This window comes from Hyperolius riggenbachi, chromosome 4 (assembly GCF_040937935.1).
Source record: "Hyperolius riggenbachi isolate aHypRig1 chromosome 4, aHypRig1.pri, whole genome shotgun sequence".
Lineage (NCBI taxonomy): Eukaryota > Metazoa > Chordata > Amphibia > Anura > Hyperoliidae > Hyperolius > Hyperolius riggenbachi.
The window spans coordinates 50,927,373-50,941,940 of NC_090649.1; the positions used below are offsets into that span (position 1 = coordinate 50,927,373).

At 46.3% G+C, this 14,568-nt stretch overlaps 1 protein-coding gene across 3 annotated transcripts in view; it reads right to left on the minus strand.

Moving 5' to 3' along the window:
• Positions 1 to 1,207: 1,207 nt before the first annotated feature.
• NEIL2 (nei like DNA glycosylase 2) overlaps positions 1,208 to 14,568 on the minus strand; it is a 29,668-nt gene continuing 16,307 nt past the window's right edge. Inside the window, exons 6-7 of one of the 3 annotated variants that reach the window (XM_068279005.1) lie at positions 7,074 to 7,160; positions 1,208 to 1,849 (exon numbers count right to left, since the gene is read on the minus strand). In XM_068279005.1, coding sequence (XP_068135106.1) covers positions 1,692 to 1,849; positions 7,074 to 7,160 — 245 coding nt within the window. In that variant the 3' untranslated portion in view covers positions 1,208 to 1,691. The remainder of the gene's footprint in view (positions 1,850 to 7,073; positions 7,161 to 14,568) is intronic. The other 2 variants (XM_068279004.1, XM_068279006.1) reach the window with 2 other exon arrangements.

Below are 14,568 nucleotides of genomic sequence, written 5' to 3' on the forward strand. Positions count from 1 at the left end.
GTCCTGGTAATTCAGCCAGTCAGCGCTGTCCAGCCGCATGCCGCTCCCACAGCCAGGAACATTCTGCACCTGCGCAATAGTGCTGCACAGGTGTAGTATGCTCCTGGCGGCGGAGTGTGTGCATGCGCACTACGCCTGACTGGCTCAAGTACCTGGACTCATAGCAGAAGATCCAGGTGGCGGAGGAGGACAACGAGGGACTGATTATCCTGAAGGCGGCTGGAGGAAGCCCCAGGTATGTATAAAACTTTAATTTCATCTGTCTCAGGTTTACTTTGTTACACAGTAGTACTATACTCTACATATGCACTCCCCACAGAGCTGCAGGGAATCCACTGAGAATGCTGTGCACATTGAACACAGAGGTGTTGTCTGTTTACAATCTCCTCATTCCCCTGCAGAGTACCTGCACATCACTCTTACATGTACCCACACTTACACTGCCTAGGGCCTGATAGATGTTCTTTGTTCCGGTTTGTACCTTTTACAAGTACTCTTACCAAGGACTAGTTTTAGTCTAAAGGGAATAAATATAGTAGTCTATAGTAGTCTACATATCCTTCTCACTTCAGTTGTCTTGTAAAATTCCTAAGCGTTGGCAGTTAAGAGACGAATTTCATGTTACATACTTTTAATCAACAAAATTGTAATATGCAAATTAGAGGAGTCGGAGTCGTGGAGTCGGAGTCGGTGGAATCCTAAACTGAGGAGTCGGAGTCGGTGGATTTTTGGACCGACTCCACAGCCCTGTGGAAAAGAGGCCGTATTTGTCTCATTGACTATCCCTAATGAGCAGGCCTGCAACCAGAACAGGGATTATTTATATTAAACCTTTAGCAGCCACATAAAGCAAAGCTATTTGTGCGCTGCAGGGTATGCAGAGCGGCGCAGGAAGCTGTCATATCCGGGCGGCTAAATTGGCGTCTCCTCTCCTCCACTGGGGGTGCTGCAATGCTGACTTCCTCTTCGGAGTTCCGATCACATGATATGTCGTGATCATAAGGAAGGGGTCATCGCTGCCCAGTGGTGGAAGAGGGGTGATGGAAGAGTCACAGAACCAGTTGCCTGTAACAGGTAAATATAAAGAAGCTCCCTGCGCCACTCTGAATAGCTACATCAGGCAGCAAAACTGCTATGCTGTTAGAAGACACCCTGGCGAGATAGATATTGCATGCAGGGCTGTTAACAGGTTAATAAGAAGCTAATAAAAAAAAATTGGATCAATGTCAGTGTACATGACTGCAAACAATCAAAATCAGTTGCAACTGTATTTAAATGTCTCAATCTACATATTTTGAGTGCAACCAAAGCTGTAACAGCTCAGAATAACTTGCATTTCGTAAATAAATCTCCAACACAGAGATACAGGGTTACAGTTCACTCCTGTAGCCTCATACAAACACCACAAAACAAATATTGAAAGTATCAATAACAGATCAGGAGACCATCAAAGGTTAAAAATATGGTAAACATGAAAAGACACGATTTTGGTCCCCCCCCCCCCCCCCAATCGGGGCCCCAATGGGGTTTCAACCTTCCCTGGGGAAAGGGTGGCGTTTACAAAAGAGTAACGACAAAGGCAAACACAACAACAGCAGAAATAAAAACTTTTGTGTAATAAAAGGAACAAGAAACCAGGTTCAAAATAAACCAATGCTATAAAAGAAAAAGGAAAGAAAAAAAGATACAAGTTATAGGTTCCAGAAGTCAGCAATTTGCGCCCGCAGATCCCCAAATTCCTGCTGTGCCGAGTCGATGGCGTCGCACATATTTCTTTTCAGAACCTCTAGGTTGCTCACTGACCTATCAATCTTTTGCAAGAGTGTCTCCACCAACTGGGCATTCGCTTCTGAAAACCAAACGGACACAAAGAAACAAAAGCTTTTCTGGAGGAAATATACGCTCCAAAAGGAAAAAAACAGCAAATTTCATTTATACAAGCCATATCTTTATGTAGCAAGGTAAAGATGCATAGGTCTTGCAGGTAACGCTACTGATTAATGCAAACTTGTAACAAAATGAAAATAAAGTCAGATACTCACCTATGGAGGGGGAAGGCTGTGGGTGTCATAGAGCCTTTCCAGTCTTCTCTTGGTGTTGTCATTTCACTGCTGTCCCCTATTCAAATTTTCTGCCTCCAGGAGGCCTCGGAAGGCGACTTCCCGAGTGCTTTGGAAGACAGGTGGCTCCGTACTGCGCATGTCAAGCGTACACCCGTGTTATTGCGCATGTGCAGCACAGAGCCGCCCGTCTTCAGAAGCATTTGAGGACACGAGTGCTCGAGGATCACTGATGGTGAATACCTACAATGGGGGTGATGACGCTGGAATGAGGGGATCGAGAGAGGATTGGGAAGGCTTTATGGGATCCCAAGCTCATGACAATACAACGATATTGTGACGGTCCAAAAGGCATTGGGGCAGTACTTGAGTTAGTGCTACATTATTATGGCACACAAATTTTCAGCTTAGGTCAGTGCTGTCCAACTTCAAGAAAAACAGTGACCAAGAATTGAACTTCATCCCAGTCAGTAGCTGATACCCCCTTTCCCATGAGAAATCTATTCCTTTTCACAAACAGACCATCAGGGGGCGCTGTATGGCTGATATTGTGGTGAAGCCCCTCCCACAGTGTGATGTCAGCAACAGGGTACTGACATCACATACACACATCAGACTATAGTCTTTGGAAACTGAAAGATCACAGACCAATCTTACCACCCTTCATGTAGTATGAGAGCCATACTCTACACCAGGGGTGCCCAATAGGTCGATCGCGATCTACCGGTAGATCGCGACCGCCTGATCGGTAGATCGCGGCCTCTTGGCCGCGTCCCATTGAATTTAGCAGCCAGCAGCTGTATATCGCAGTTTCTGCTGCTGGCCGCTGGAGGAGAGAGCCTGGCCAATCAGGGGAGGGGAGGAGAGAGCCTGGCCAATCAGGGGAGGGGAGGAGAGAGCCTGGCCAATCAGGGGAGGAGAGGCGCGCAGCCAATGAGGAGAGGCGCGCAGCCAATCAGGAGAGGAGAGGCGCGCAGCCATTCAGGAGAGGAGAGGCGCGCAGCCAATCGGGACTCGGAGAGGCGCGCAGCCAATCGGGTGGAGAGGCGGAAAACTTCCGAGTTCCGACTCCACTCACGCTGCCCACTGGAGCCAGGCCTGAAGACCTTGCGCCACCGGCCCTATATCCAGGTAACCTATACTGAAGGGACCTATACCCGGCTAACCTATACTGAAGGGACCTATACCCGGCTAACCTATACTGAAGGGACCTTTACCCTGCTAACCTATACTGAAGGGACCTATACCCTGCTAACCTATACTGAAGGGACCTATACCCTGCTAACCTATACTGAAGGGACCTATACCCAGCTAACCTATACTGAAGGGACCTATACCCAGCTAACCTATACTGAAGGGACCTATACCCAGCTAACCTATACTGAAGGGACCTATACCCAGCTAACCTATACTGAAGGGACCTATACCCGGCTAACCTATACTGAAGGGACCTATACCCTGCTAACCTATACTGAAGGGACCTATACCCAGCTAACCTATACTGAAGGGACCTATACCCAGCTAACCTATACTGAAGGGACCTTTACCCTGCTAACCTATACTGAAGGGACCTATACCCGGCTAACCTATACTGAAGGGACCTATACCCTGCTAACCTATACTGAAGGGACCTATACCCAGCTAACCTATACTGAAGGGACCTATACCCTGCTAACCTATACTGAAGGGACCTATACCCGGCTAAACTATACTGAAGGGACCTATACCCGGCTAAACTATACTGAAGGGACCTATACCCGGCTAGCCTATACTGAAGGGACCTATACCTAACTACATTTCCGGGGGGGGGGGAGGTGCATTTGAAACATCGGTAGATCTCCTGGCCTCGGCGAATTTTAAAGTAGCTCGCGAGCCGAAAAAGTGTGGGCACCCCTGCTCTACACAGTCTATTCTATGGAGCTGAACTCCACATCAGAAAAAAAATCTTTGCAAGATGCTGCACACACAGATGCTGTACAGACACAAAAGATCAGTATCTGCAAAAGATCTGTTCCTGCCAAGAATCCATTCCTGCAAATTGCAATGATAGTCTATGAGATCTGCAGATGATCATACACACATGATTTAACTGACATTCATCTGCAGATCAGATCCACCAGGATGGATTTTCAGATCTGCGGATGATTGATTGATCTGCAGATGAATGTCAGTTAAATCATGTGTGTATGATGATCTGCAGATCTCATAGACTATCATTGCAATTTGCAAGAATGGATTTTTGGCAGGAACAGATCTTTTGCAGTGTGTCCAGCATCTTGCAAAGATTTTATCTGATAGGGAGTTCCGCTCCATAGAATAGACTGTGAGGCCTGGAACCCACTGAAATCCGCAAACGCAAAACGCAACCGCTAGCGTTTTGTCTGAGCAGTTTGCAAGCGGATTCATGCGCGTTTTCGGTCGCGTTTTGCAACAGTGTATTTTTTTGCTCAGCGGTTGTGTAGCGTTTTGCGTTTTTATCCTGATTGGTCCTGTGAATTATTTTTAATTTTGTTACAGTGTGCTGAACCGCAAAACGCTAGCAAAACCGCTCAGTTTAGGTTTTGCTGAGCGTTTCTGCTAGCGTTTCAATACTTTACATTGAAGCGCTAACGCTCCCAAAATGCTGCAGCTCCTGCGTTTGCGTTTCTGGGAAACGCAAACGCTCCTGTGGAAGTTGCCCCATCCATTAACATTAGCCCAGCGTTTTGGCAAACTGCTAGCGTATCGCAGTGCTGCCAAAACCGCTCCTGTGGGTTCCAGCCCTGAAGGTATGGCTCTCATACTACATGAAGGGTGGTAAGATTGGTCTGTGATCTTTCAGTTTCCAAAGACTATAGTCTGATGTGTGTATGAGCCTTTGTTGCATTGTGGGAAATACCAGTTGTTTCCAACTGCCAAAAGAGCAAGCAGCATCTCCCCCCACAGACATCACCTGCCAGCAGTAAAAATGATGCCATGTGGTAAATGTCAGAATGTAAATCAGGGAGAGGAAAGATTTCACAATGGGCAAACACTGACTAAATCATATACTCCTCATTACTGTAAAAATGAAACACCTCGTTTTATTACATTATTTTCACTGGAGTTCCTGTTTAAAGGACAGGAGACCATTTTTTTTTTTTTTTTTAAACTGCATGGTGTAAGGCAGGTTACAATTAATGGAGTTCTCATAGTACTAGCAGTGAGGTAAAACGTACAGATCAAAAGGAGTGATATGACAAGTGGACAAGTGGATTTGCTCACATCCACACAAACATAATTGGGAAGAGTTTCCCCAAAAACTATCTAATTTGGAAACGCCGCCTCCCCCCCCCCCTCCCCCCGGAAAAAAAGAATTCACCAAGTTTTGGCATTTCTACCCAAAATATACACATTTTGATGCACTCCCCCTTTCCGAAGAAAATACATGTGGAAGTTTCCCCTAAAAATACGAATCATTAGCAACATTCTCTACCCCCCCCCCCCCCCCCCCCAAAAAAAAACAAAAACTTTTTTTGAAAATAAGGTATTCTTTGAGGAAAAAACTGCAGCAGTTATTGCCTCAAACTATTATGTGCTGGGCCCAGGTGAGGCAGTCAGAGCGTGTATCACTCTGCATTATCTGGCTGTCATTACAGCCGGCCCAACAGGGATGAGAACACCCCGCTGCTCCTCTTCTTTTCCAGGACCTTGAGGGGCCGAGAGGGTTGTACAGACAAGCAGAGAGCAAGACGGACAAAGCAGCACTAAGGCCTCTTTTCCACGGACAGTTGATAGGCAGTAAAATGCCTCTCAAACTCTCAACTGTTCACTGCTGCCTGGTAACTTCTTGTTGCTGCTTGGTAACTGCCCACTGCTGCCTGGCAACTGATTGCCAATCACACAGCTGCCTGTGGCAGCTCAACTGCCCGTGGAAAAGAGGCCTTACTCTGGTAGGCCAGGTGCAGGCTGCCAGCCACCAGTTGGACGGCAATGGTTTAGGCCGCTTTTCCATGGACAGTTGAGCTGTGTGCTCAGCAAGCAGTTTCCAGGCAGCAGAAGGCAGTTGCGAGTTTGAGAGGCATTTCACTATCTATCAACAGTCCATGGAAAACAGGCCTTTGATTGGTAACGAGTAATCAGTTCAAGCCAACAAACTAAGTCCCCATCAGCCATTCTGACAGATGAAGGCCTCTTTCCCACTATAATGCGTTGCCGTGTGCATTTTGGCAGAGCATCTAGTGTGCGACACGCAAGAACGGTAGAAGGGCATGGACAGCCCTTCTACTGTTCCCGTCATTTGCACAATCGCACTGCTGTATGCATTTAAAAAAAAAAATCGCAGTGCTGACTCATTCACTGTAGTGAATGGGATCCGCAGCACAGATGTTGTGCAATCGTACACGTTGCGTTCCAATCGCACAGCCATCTGCGCTAATTGATGTGTACGAGATCTGTGTGCTCAGCGAGCAGTTACCAGGCAGCAGCAAGCAGTTGTAAGGGCCTGTTCATACTTGCTGCGTTTGTAGAACGCGTATAAATTCAAAGAAACGCAAGTTGAAAAACGCATGCGTTTTTCTTGCGTTTGAATGCGTTTTCTATTGCGTTTTGCACAAACACGTGACCCAGGGGAAAAAAAAGAATGATGGGAACCGCAGAGGAAAACGGACGCTAAAAACGCAATAGTACGCGTTTTTGATACGCGTCCATAGACTTTCATTGCGTCCGTTTCTATGCGTATCGCACAGAACTGCGTGCAGCAATGCGGATGAGAAACGTATGCGTCTCATACGCATACATGTGAACTAGCCCATTCAAAAGCATTAGGAGCCGTTTCTATGCGTTTTTGGTACCAGTACGCGTTCCCTGAAAACGGCTAGGAACGCATATAGTCTGAACAGGCCCTAAGAGTTTGAGAGGCATTTCACTGCCAACAACAGTCCATGGGAAAGAATCCTAAAAGTAAGACATTGCAATGATTGAATATTTTAGAATACACCCCTCCCCCCCCCCCCCCCCCTTCCAAATGTGTAGTTTAGGGCAAAAAACACTCACCATTATTTTTCTCCTGGTTGCTTGTTGTGGCAGCTGCAGTCTCTGGCGGTGGTGGCGGTTCAACAAGCAGACTGGGATAATTAGCATCTGTAATAAAAAGTAATGCATGAGTTTTCAATGTGACATGCTGCCAGTTCTAGTGGGCTTCCCCTCCCCGACAAGGTTGGCCGATAAGGGGATGCTGCAAGGACTGTATGTTAACCTTGGTGAGTATAGTTGGGGAAATCACCATGGAAAGGCAGTGAATTGGCTGAAATAGGCTGTGCGTTGGTGCCTGCAGAAACTAAAAACTATCTGCACAAATGTATTGCAACATTGCCCTACAGGATGCATCCCAGACGTCTGAAGCAGGGCTGTGGAGTTGGTACAAAAGTCATCCGACTCGTCCTCAGATTATGATACCACCAGCGCTGTCAGGGTCAAGGAGTCGGAGTCAGAGCAATTTTGGATACCTGGAGTCAGTGGTTTCATAAACTGAGAACTGAGAGTTGGATATTTTTTTTGCACTAACTCCACAGCACTGGTTACCTCTGACAGTTCCAATTTACATATTATAATCTTGTTGATTGATGAAATGCCTTTTATGTTACATATTTTCACTGTTAAAGCTTAGGGTTTTTAAAGCTATATTAAGATGGCATCTGCATTTGGGAAGAATAAGCTCCTGGGCAGCAAGCTGACACTCTGCCCCTTTGGCCATCCCGGCCTTTCATCGTCAACATGAATGCCTCAGCATGTCGTCTGTATAAGATTCACCGGAGTCACATATCAGCAGTTTCCGGCGTGTAGCCCTGCTACCTTGCAAAAAAAGCCTCTACCTTTTCTATATCTGATATAGAAAAGGCCAGGGCCATTTTCTGCAAGGGGCAGATCTATGAACCGGCACCCAGCTAATATGGGGTTCCAGTGGATCTTATTAAACAATGTGTTGGGGCCTTCTAACTTTTAAGCATTAGTGTACCTCTGTTTTTTTATGTACACCAGAGATGCACTTTAACTAAACTTAGGATATACAGTAGCTGTTATTTAGAAGTCAAAAAAAGTCCTTGGTAAGAGTACATGCAGAAGGTACAGACAGGAACAAAAAAACCATCTGTCAGGCCCTAGGCAATGTGACTGTGGGTACATGCAAGAGTGATGTGCAGGTACTCTGCAGGAGACTAAGGCGATTCTTCCTCTATTACACATTCTTCATGCACAATGTGAACCAGGTTTATGGGTGATAGACAACACCTCTGTGTTCAATGTGCACGACATTGGTCGTAAATTGCTAACGGGGGTGCCTGAGGGGGAAAAAATTATAATACAAATATACATATATACACATACACATTTTATATATATATATATATATATATATATATATATATATATATATATATATATATATATATACACACACACACACACACACACACACACATATACATACATACATACACACACACACACACAGAAGTATTTCTGTGAGGAATAGCGGAAAAGCCGCCGCATGTTCTGACAGTAAGGCGGCTGATTCCGCGTCTGATGCGGCGGTTTGTCCGCGTCAGCATGCATCTGGGTTGTCTGGAACTGGTGGTGCACATGGGAGGAATGGCGTAGGGGCCGCCGCGTGTTCTGACGGTAAGGCGGCGGTTTCCCCGCAGCAACATGTGTCTGGGTTGTCTGGACCTAGTAGTGCACACAGATGGAGAGCTACGCGCACGCTGCAAGACAAGCTCTTTATACCAATAGGAGGAAGAACAGCTGATCAGGGCGGTCAGCTGATCCCTGCTCACTCAGTGATTGGTTGATGGGAGCTGGGCGGCGCTGTGGAGCGCTTTACTATATATATCTCCTGCTGTTCAGTTGCTGGTGGTCTGGCGTTGCGAATGCCTATGTGTTAGTACTCAGACCTTAGTCAGTTCTTTCAGTGTGGTGGAACCAGGAGGACCTGGGAATCCACTTAACCAGTTACTGTATATCATCTGTGTTATTCTCTAGCATAGTTCCAGGGTGTTGAGATCACGGCCCTCACACCCCAGACTAGGAAAACTGAATATCATCTGTGTTATTCTCTAGCATAGTTCCAGGGTGTTGAGATCACGGCACTCACACCCCATATCATCTGTGTTATTCTCTAGCATAGTTCCAGGGTGTTGAGATCACGGCCCTCACACCCCAGACTAGGAATACTGTATATCATCTGTGTTGTTCTCTAGCATAGTTCCAGGGTGTTGAGATCACTGACCTCACACCTCAGACTAGGCCTTGTTCTGATATCTGTTATGACCTGTAGCTTTCCTGACTATTCTTCTGATCTCTGATTTGGTACTTTGCATATCTGATACTCTTTTGCCGACACGGCCTGTCTGACCTTCTGGCTGTCACCCCCCGCAGGGTGTCCAGCCTTTCCGCAGGGGTCCCCTGCTCTTCAGAGGGGACACTGCTCCTTATCAGTCAGGGACTCCCTCTCCAGGTGTCCTTGACTGCAGTAGAGTCTTCTCTACTTATTGGACCACCTGCTACCCCGGTGGTCCACAGGTTACTGTTGCACCAAAACACTTACACACTCTGGTGTCTAGAGGTTAGACATATTTGATTATTGGCGATTCTGCAGATCCCCAATAATCAGGTATATCTGTATTCTTGGGGATACTGCATCTCGCCAAGGATCAGATTCTCTCTCTGGTTGCTGACACCTATCGTTACTATTTCATCCCCTTTGGATTTTGCTTGTCTGCCCTCTGACAAAGAAGTGACTGGTCTATAATTATAATGGTAGGTTTATTGTAGCTAGGAGAGGCCGAACAACAAAAGATCTCAAAAACCCAGTGACCCAAAGTCAGAGCTTGATGTGCATTGTAAAGAGTAAAATAAGTACTTGATGCCCTATAGTGATGGGTCATTCACGCTCTGATTTGCTCTGTAATAAAGGGCGCTGAGGCATGCTGGGAGATGTAGTCCTCCTCTTCCAGCTTGTAGGAGTGTATGGGGCAGAGCAGTAGCAGGAGGGATCGCTCCATTCAGAGAAGCAGTGTAGAGTTGTCATGGAGACAGGGCGGGGCTTTTACTCCGATTCTGAGTGGTGTCTAGTGATATTTAATGAAGAGCCGATTGAGAGCCGTAAGAGCCGGCTCTTTGATGGGAGCCGATTCAGAAGAGCCGATTCTCCAAGAAGAGCCGGAATTCTCATCACTAATGCCCTAAGAAAAGATGAATTCGTACTTGGTGGCAAAAACCTTGATGGCAATCACAGAAGTTTCTTGTAGTTGGCCACCAGGCTTGCACACATCTCAGGAGGGATTTTTGCCCGCTACTCTTTGCAGATCCTCTCCAAGTCTGTAAAATTTTGAGGCTCATGTTTGGCAACTGGAACCTTCAGCTCCCTCCACAGATTTTCTATTGGATTAAGGTCTGGGGACTGGCTAGGCCACTCCAGGTCCTTCTTGTTCAGCCACTTCTTTGATACCTTAGTCAAATGTTTTGGGTCATTGTCATGCTGGAATACCCAACAACCACCCATTTTTCAATGCCCTGGTTGAGGAAAGGAGGCACCCAAGATATGAGGGTACATGGCCCTGTCCATTTGATGTTGGTTGAAGGTGGCCTGCCCCCTTAGCAGAAAAACAACCCCAAAGCATATTGTGTCCACCTTCATGGGATGTGGGGATGGTGTTTTTGGGGTCATAGGGAGCATTCCTCCTCCTCCAAACATGGTGAGTGGAGCCTATGCCCAAGAGCTCAATTTTGGTCTCATCCGACCACATTTTAACCCAGTTTTCCTCTGGATCACTCATACTGTATGTGCCTGTACATGTGCTGTCTTGAACAGGGGGACCTTGCAGGATTTACCAATTGTTTACTTGGTGTCTATGGTCCCAGCTGCCCTGAGATCATTGACAAGTTATTCCCTGTAGTTCTGGGCTGCTTCATCATCGCTACTCCATAAGGTGAGATGTTGCATGGAGCCCCAAGACTGACGAAGCTGACAGTTATGCATTTCTCCTATTTGCGAATTATCACTCCTGCTGTTGTCACTGTCAGGAACCGGCCCCGTGCTATATCATGACAGTCACATTCTTACCAAGTTGCTTGGCGACAGTCTTGTAGTCTTGCAGCAGTAAGCAGGTACCAGGCAGCAGCAGCAAGCAGTTGTTAGCATTAGGGCTGGTGCCAGTTGTGAGAGTTAGGACTAGCATAATCGCTAAAACTCAGCTTTATTCAGAAGTGATTCCAGGTATGTGCCTAGTGATTTTCTATGTATGCCTAGCAATTTTTGGAGCTTTTGGTGTAGCAATTATTTTTTTTTGTTAGTAGAGCTGCAAGTTCACAGCATTTGTATTAAAAAAACACGCTTGGGGAGAAAAAAAAAAAAAAATCGCTGTGTTCTAGCACTTTTCAGAGTGATGTTCCACTTTTCCTATACTTAACATGCAGGCTAAATTGCCTCAAATGCTGCAGAACCTACTTTTGTGTTTGGGAGGGGGGGGGGGGGGGGGGGGGGGGGTGAATTTCACATCGCTCTGGTATGATCCATGCCATTCAAACACATTAGCCAAGCGCTTTTCAAAGCACTAGCATTTTGAAAAGCACTCAGAAGCGCTCTTGGTATGCCACAGCCCTTTGGCCTCTTTTCCACAGACGGTTGAACTGTGTGCTCAGCAAGCAGTAACCAGGCAGCAGTGAGCAGTTGCCAGGCAGCAGTGAGCAGTTGTGAGTTTGAGAGGCATTTCACTGCCTATGGAAAAGAGGCCTGACTTTGGGGCACTGGGTTTTTAAGGGCACTTCTGTAAGGCCTTTTTTCCACGGACAGTTGAACTGCATGCTCAGTGAGCAGTTACCAAGCAGCAGTGAGCAGTGACCAGGAAGCAAGCAGTTGTAAGTTTGAGAGACTTAACTACCTATCAACTGTCTGTGGAAAAGAGACCTTATTCTGTCTCTCACAGCTACAATAAAGCTACCACTGCAATTATAGTCTGGTCATTTCTTGGTCAGAGAGGATAAATGAGCAAAATCAGCATGGGATCAAATACTTCTTCCACTCAGTATACATACACCTTTCCATTTTTTTTTCTGTAAAGTAAAACTACATGAGATAGATTGGCAACATGAGACTCATGCCCAGCTCCTGGGAATACTGTGCCTCCTCCTGCCCCCATTATGAGAGGACCCACACACACACTATCATACAAAGCGGTAAGAGACAAGGGATCTGTTATTTGTCTATCATTCATTTAGCAAAATGTAGCAGAAACTTCAGCGAAGCGTCTACAAAGCACTCATAGCAGCTGGATACACTACTGATGTGACTAATGTAAACCCCCCCCCCCCCCCAAAAAAAAAGTAAAAATAATGTTTTATTTCAAGTTACAAACATGGTGTCTCCTAGTTTCTCGAAGTGTCCACAGAAAAATCAGGCCCAATGTTGACCCAGAACAGCGTTTCTCAACCTTTTTACCCATGAGGAGCCCGGCTAATACTTTTTGGATCTCAAGGAACCCTGTATGTAATTAATCTCGAGGAACCCCTGAACTACCCCCATCACACTGCCCTTCATTATAATGTCTCTTTATTTTAGTGCTTTTTATTAATGTACTCATTATTATTCTGAATGTAATGCTTCTTTTTACAGTACCCCCTATTACAGTGTGCTCACCCCACGATGTGGTAAAATGCCAAGGAACCCCTGCAGAGTACTCTAGGAACCCTGGTTGAGAAAGCCTGACCCAGAACCACTAGTAACAGGTTGTATGCTTAACCTCCCTGGCATTCTGATTTATTGCGGCGCACGGCCGCGGGAGGGTTTTTTGAAACTATTTTTTTTTTTAACATGTAGCTAGCCTAGCGCTAGCTACATGCTTCCCCCCTCCCTTCGCTTTCCCACCCACCCCTCCGATCGCCACCTGCGCAAATACCCAACAGGAAATCCCGTTCTGAACTGGATTTCCTGTATGGGCTTCCCCCATCGCGATGACGTCAGGGGGAGTCCCGATCCACCCCATAGCGCAGCCTGGCGGTGATTGGCCAGGCTGCGCAAGGGGTCTGCGGGGAGGGCCCCTCTTTCGCGGCAGGCAGCGGCGGAGATCGCAACAAACACGCAGCTAGCAAAGTGCTAGCTGCGTGTTTGAAAAAAAAAAAAATTTGTGCAAATCGGCCCACCAGGGCCTGAGCGGTGCACTGCGGTGTTAGATGAGCTGAGCTCGTCCATAACGCCCAGGAGGTTAAAGTGGATTTGAGATAAACTTTTAGGGCCCTTTTCCACTAGCAATCGCAATCACAAATCACAAAAGCCAGCGATTGCGATTTTTCATTAATTCTGTTATGCGATTGCGATTTGTGATTTTCATTTGCATTGCATCATCATTGTAAAAATCGCTCCAGCAAGCGATTGCGATTTGCGATTAGCGATTTCCAAATCGAATCACTGTAGTGGAAAATACTTCTCGTGATTTCTATGATAAAGTAACAACTCTAGCGATTTAAAAATCACTAGCGATTTGCGATTTTGTGATTCAGCAATCACAATCGCTCTAGTGGAAAAGGGCCCTTAGGGCTCATTTCCACTAGTGCGGTGCGAATCACCGGGATTCCACCGCTGACGAAATTGCATGCAGATGCGATTCCGCGTGCGTTTTTTGCCGCGATTTCGCATAGGCAGGGTATATGCGAATGTAACCATGTCACTGCCTGGTTCAATTTACATTAGTTTTCATGCGAATTCGCACGCGAAATTGCGGCAAAAATCGCATGCGCGTTTTCCCTATTAAATACATAGCCTGAGAATCGCCTGCATTCCTCACGCAGGCGAATTCTGCAGGCTCTACCGTGCAGAAAAATCCTGCACAGAAAAACACAGGAAAAAACTGACAAGTGGAAACAGGGCCATCCACTTGTATTGGTTATGCGAATCCGCATGCAGAGAACGCATGCGGATTCGCTCTAGTGGAAACGGGCCCTTAGTCATTGCATAATTGGGTTCCTTTCATATAGAGCATCCCACAAGCCAAAATTTGTTTTAATACTCTCAATTCCCTATAAACTAAACAAGCCTCTCCCACAGCTTCTCCAGAGTGCCTTGGCACTCGGAGCCTTAGTAGCAAGGGTTTATGGGACCTCAGTCTGGGCAGGAGGAGTTACTAGCCAGAGATTTAAAAGGCAGAGGGGAGGAGGAGAGGGGAGTGAAGTTTGCACAGGCTGAGGGCTGGAGATACAGATCAGCTTGCCTGAGTGCAATATGACAAACAGAACATGGCCGTTCTCGTATCACAGGAATAAATAATCATAAACTGTTGAAGCTGTTTGCAGCTAGATTTGTTGTGTAAACTATCTAAACTTTAGATAAGATATATAGACAAGTTACTTGTTCTAGTTAGTTTTTCATCTCAGATCTGCTTTGAGATGGATTGATGTAGCTCTAACATAAGCTAAAGGCTCACTATACGCCAGAGGTTCTGGATTGGAACCTGGCTTTAAAGAGAACCTGAGGAGGGGTTCTGAGAATAAAATCCCCATA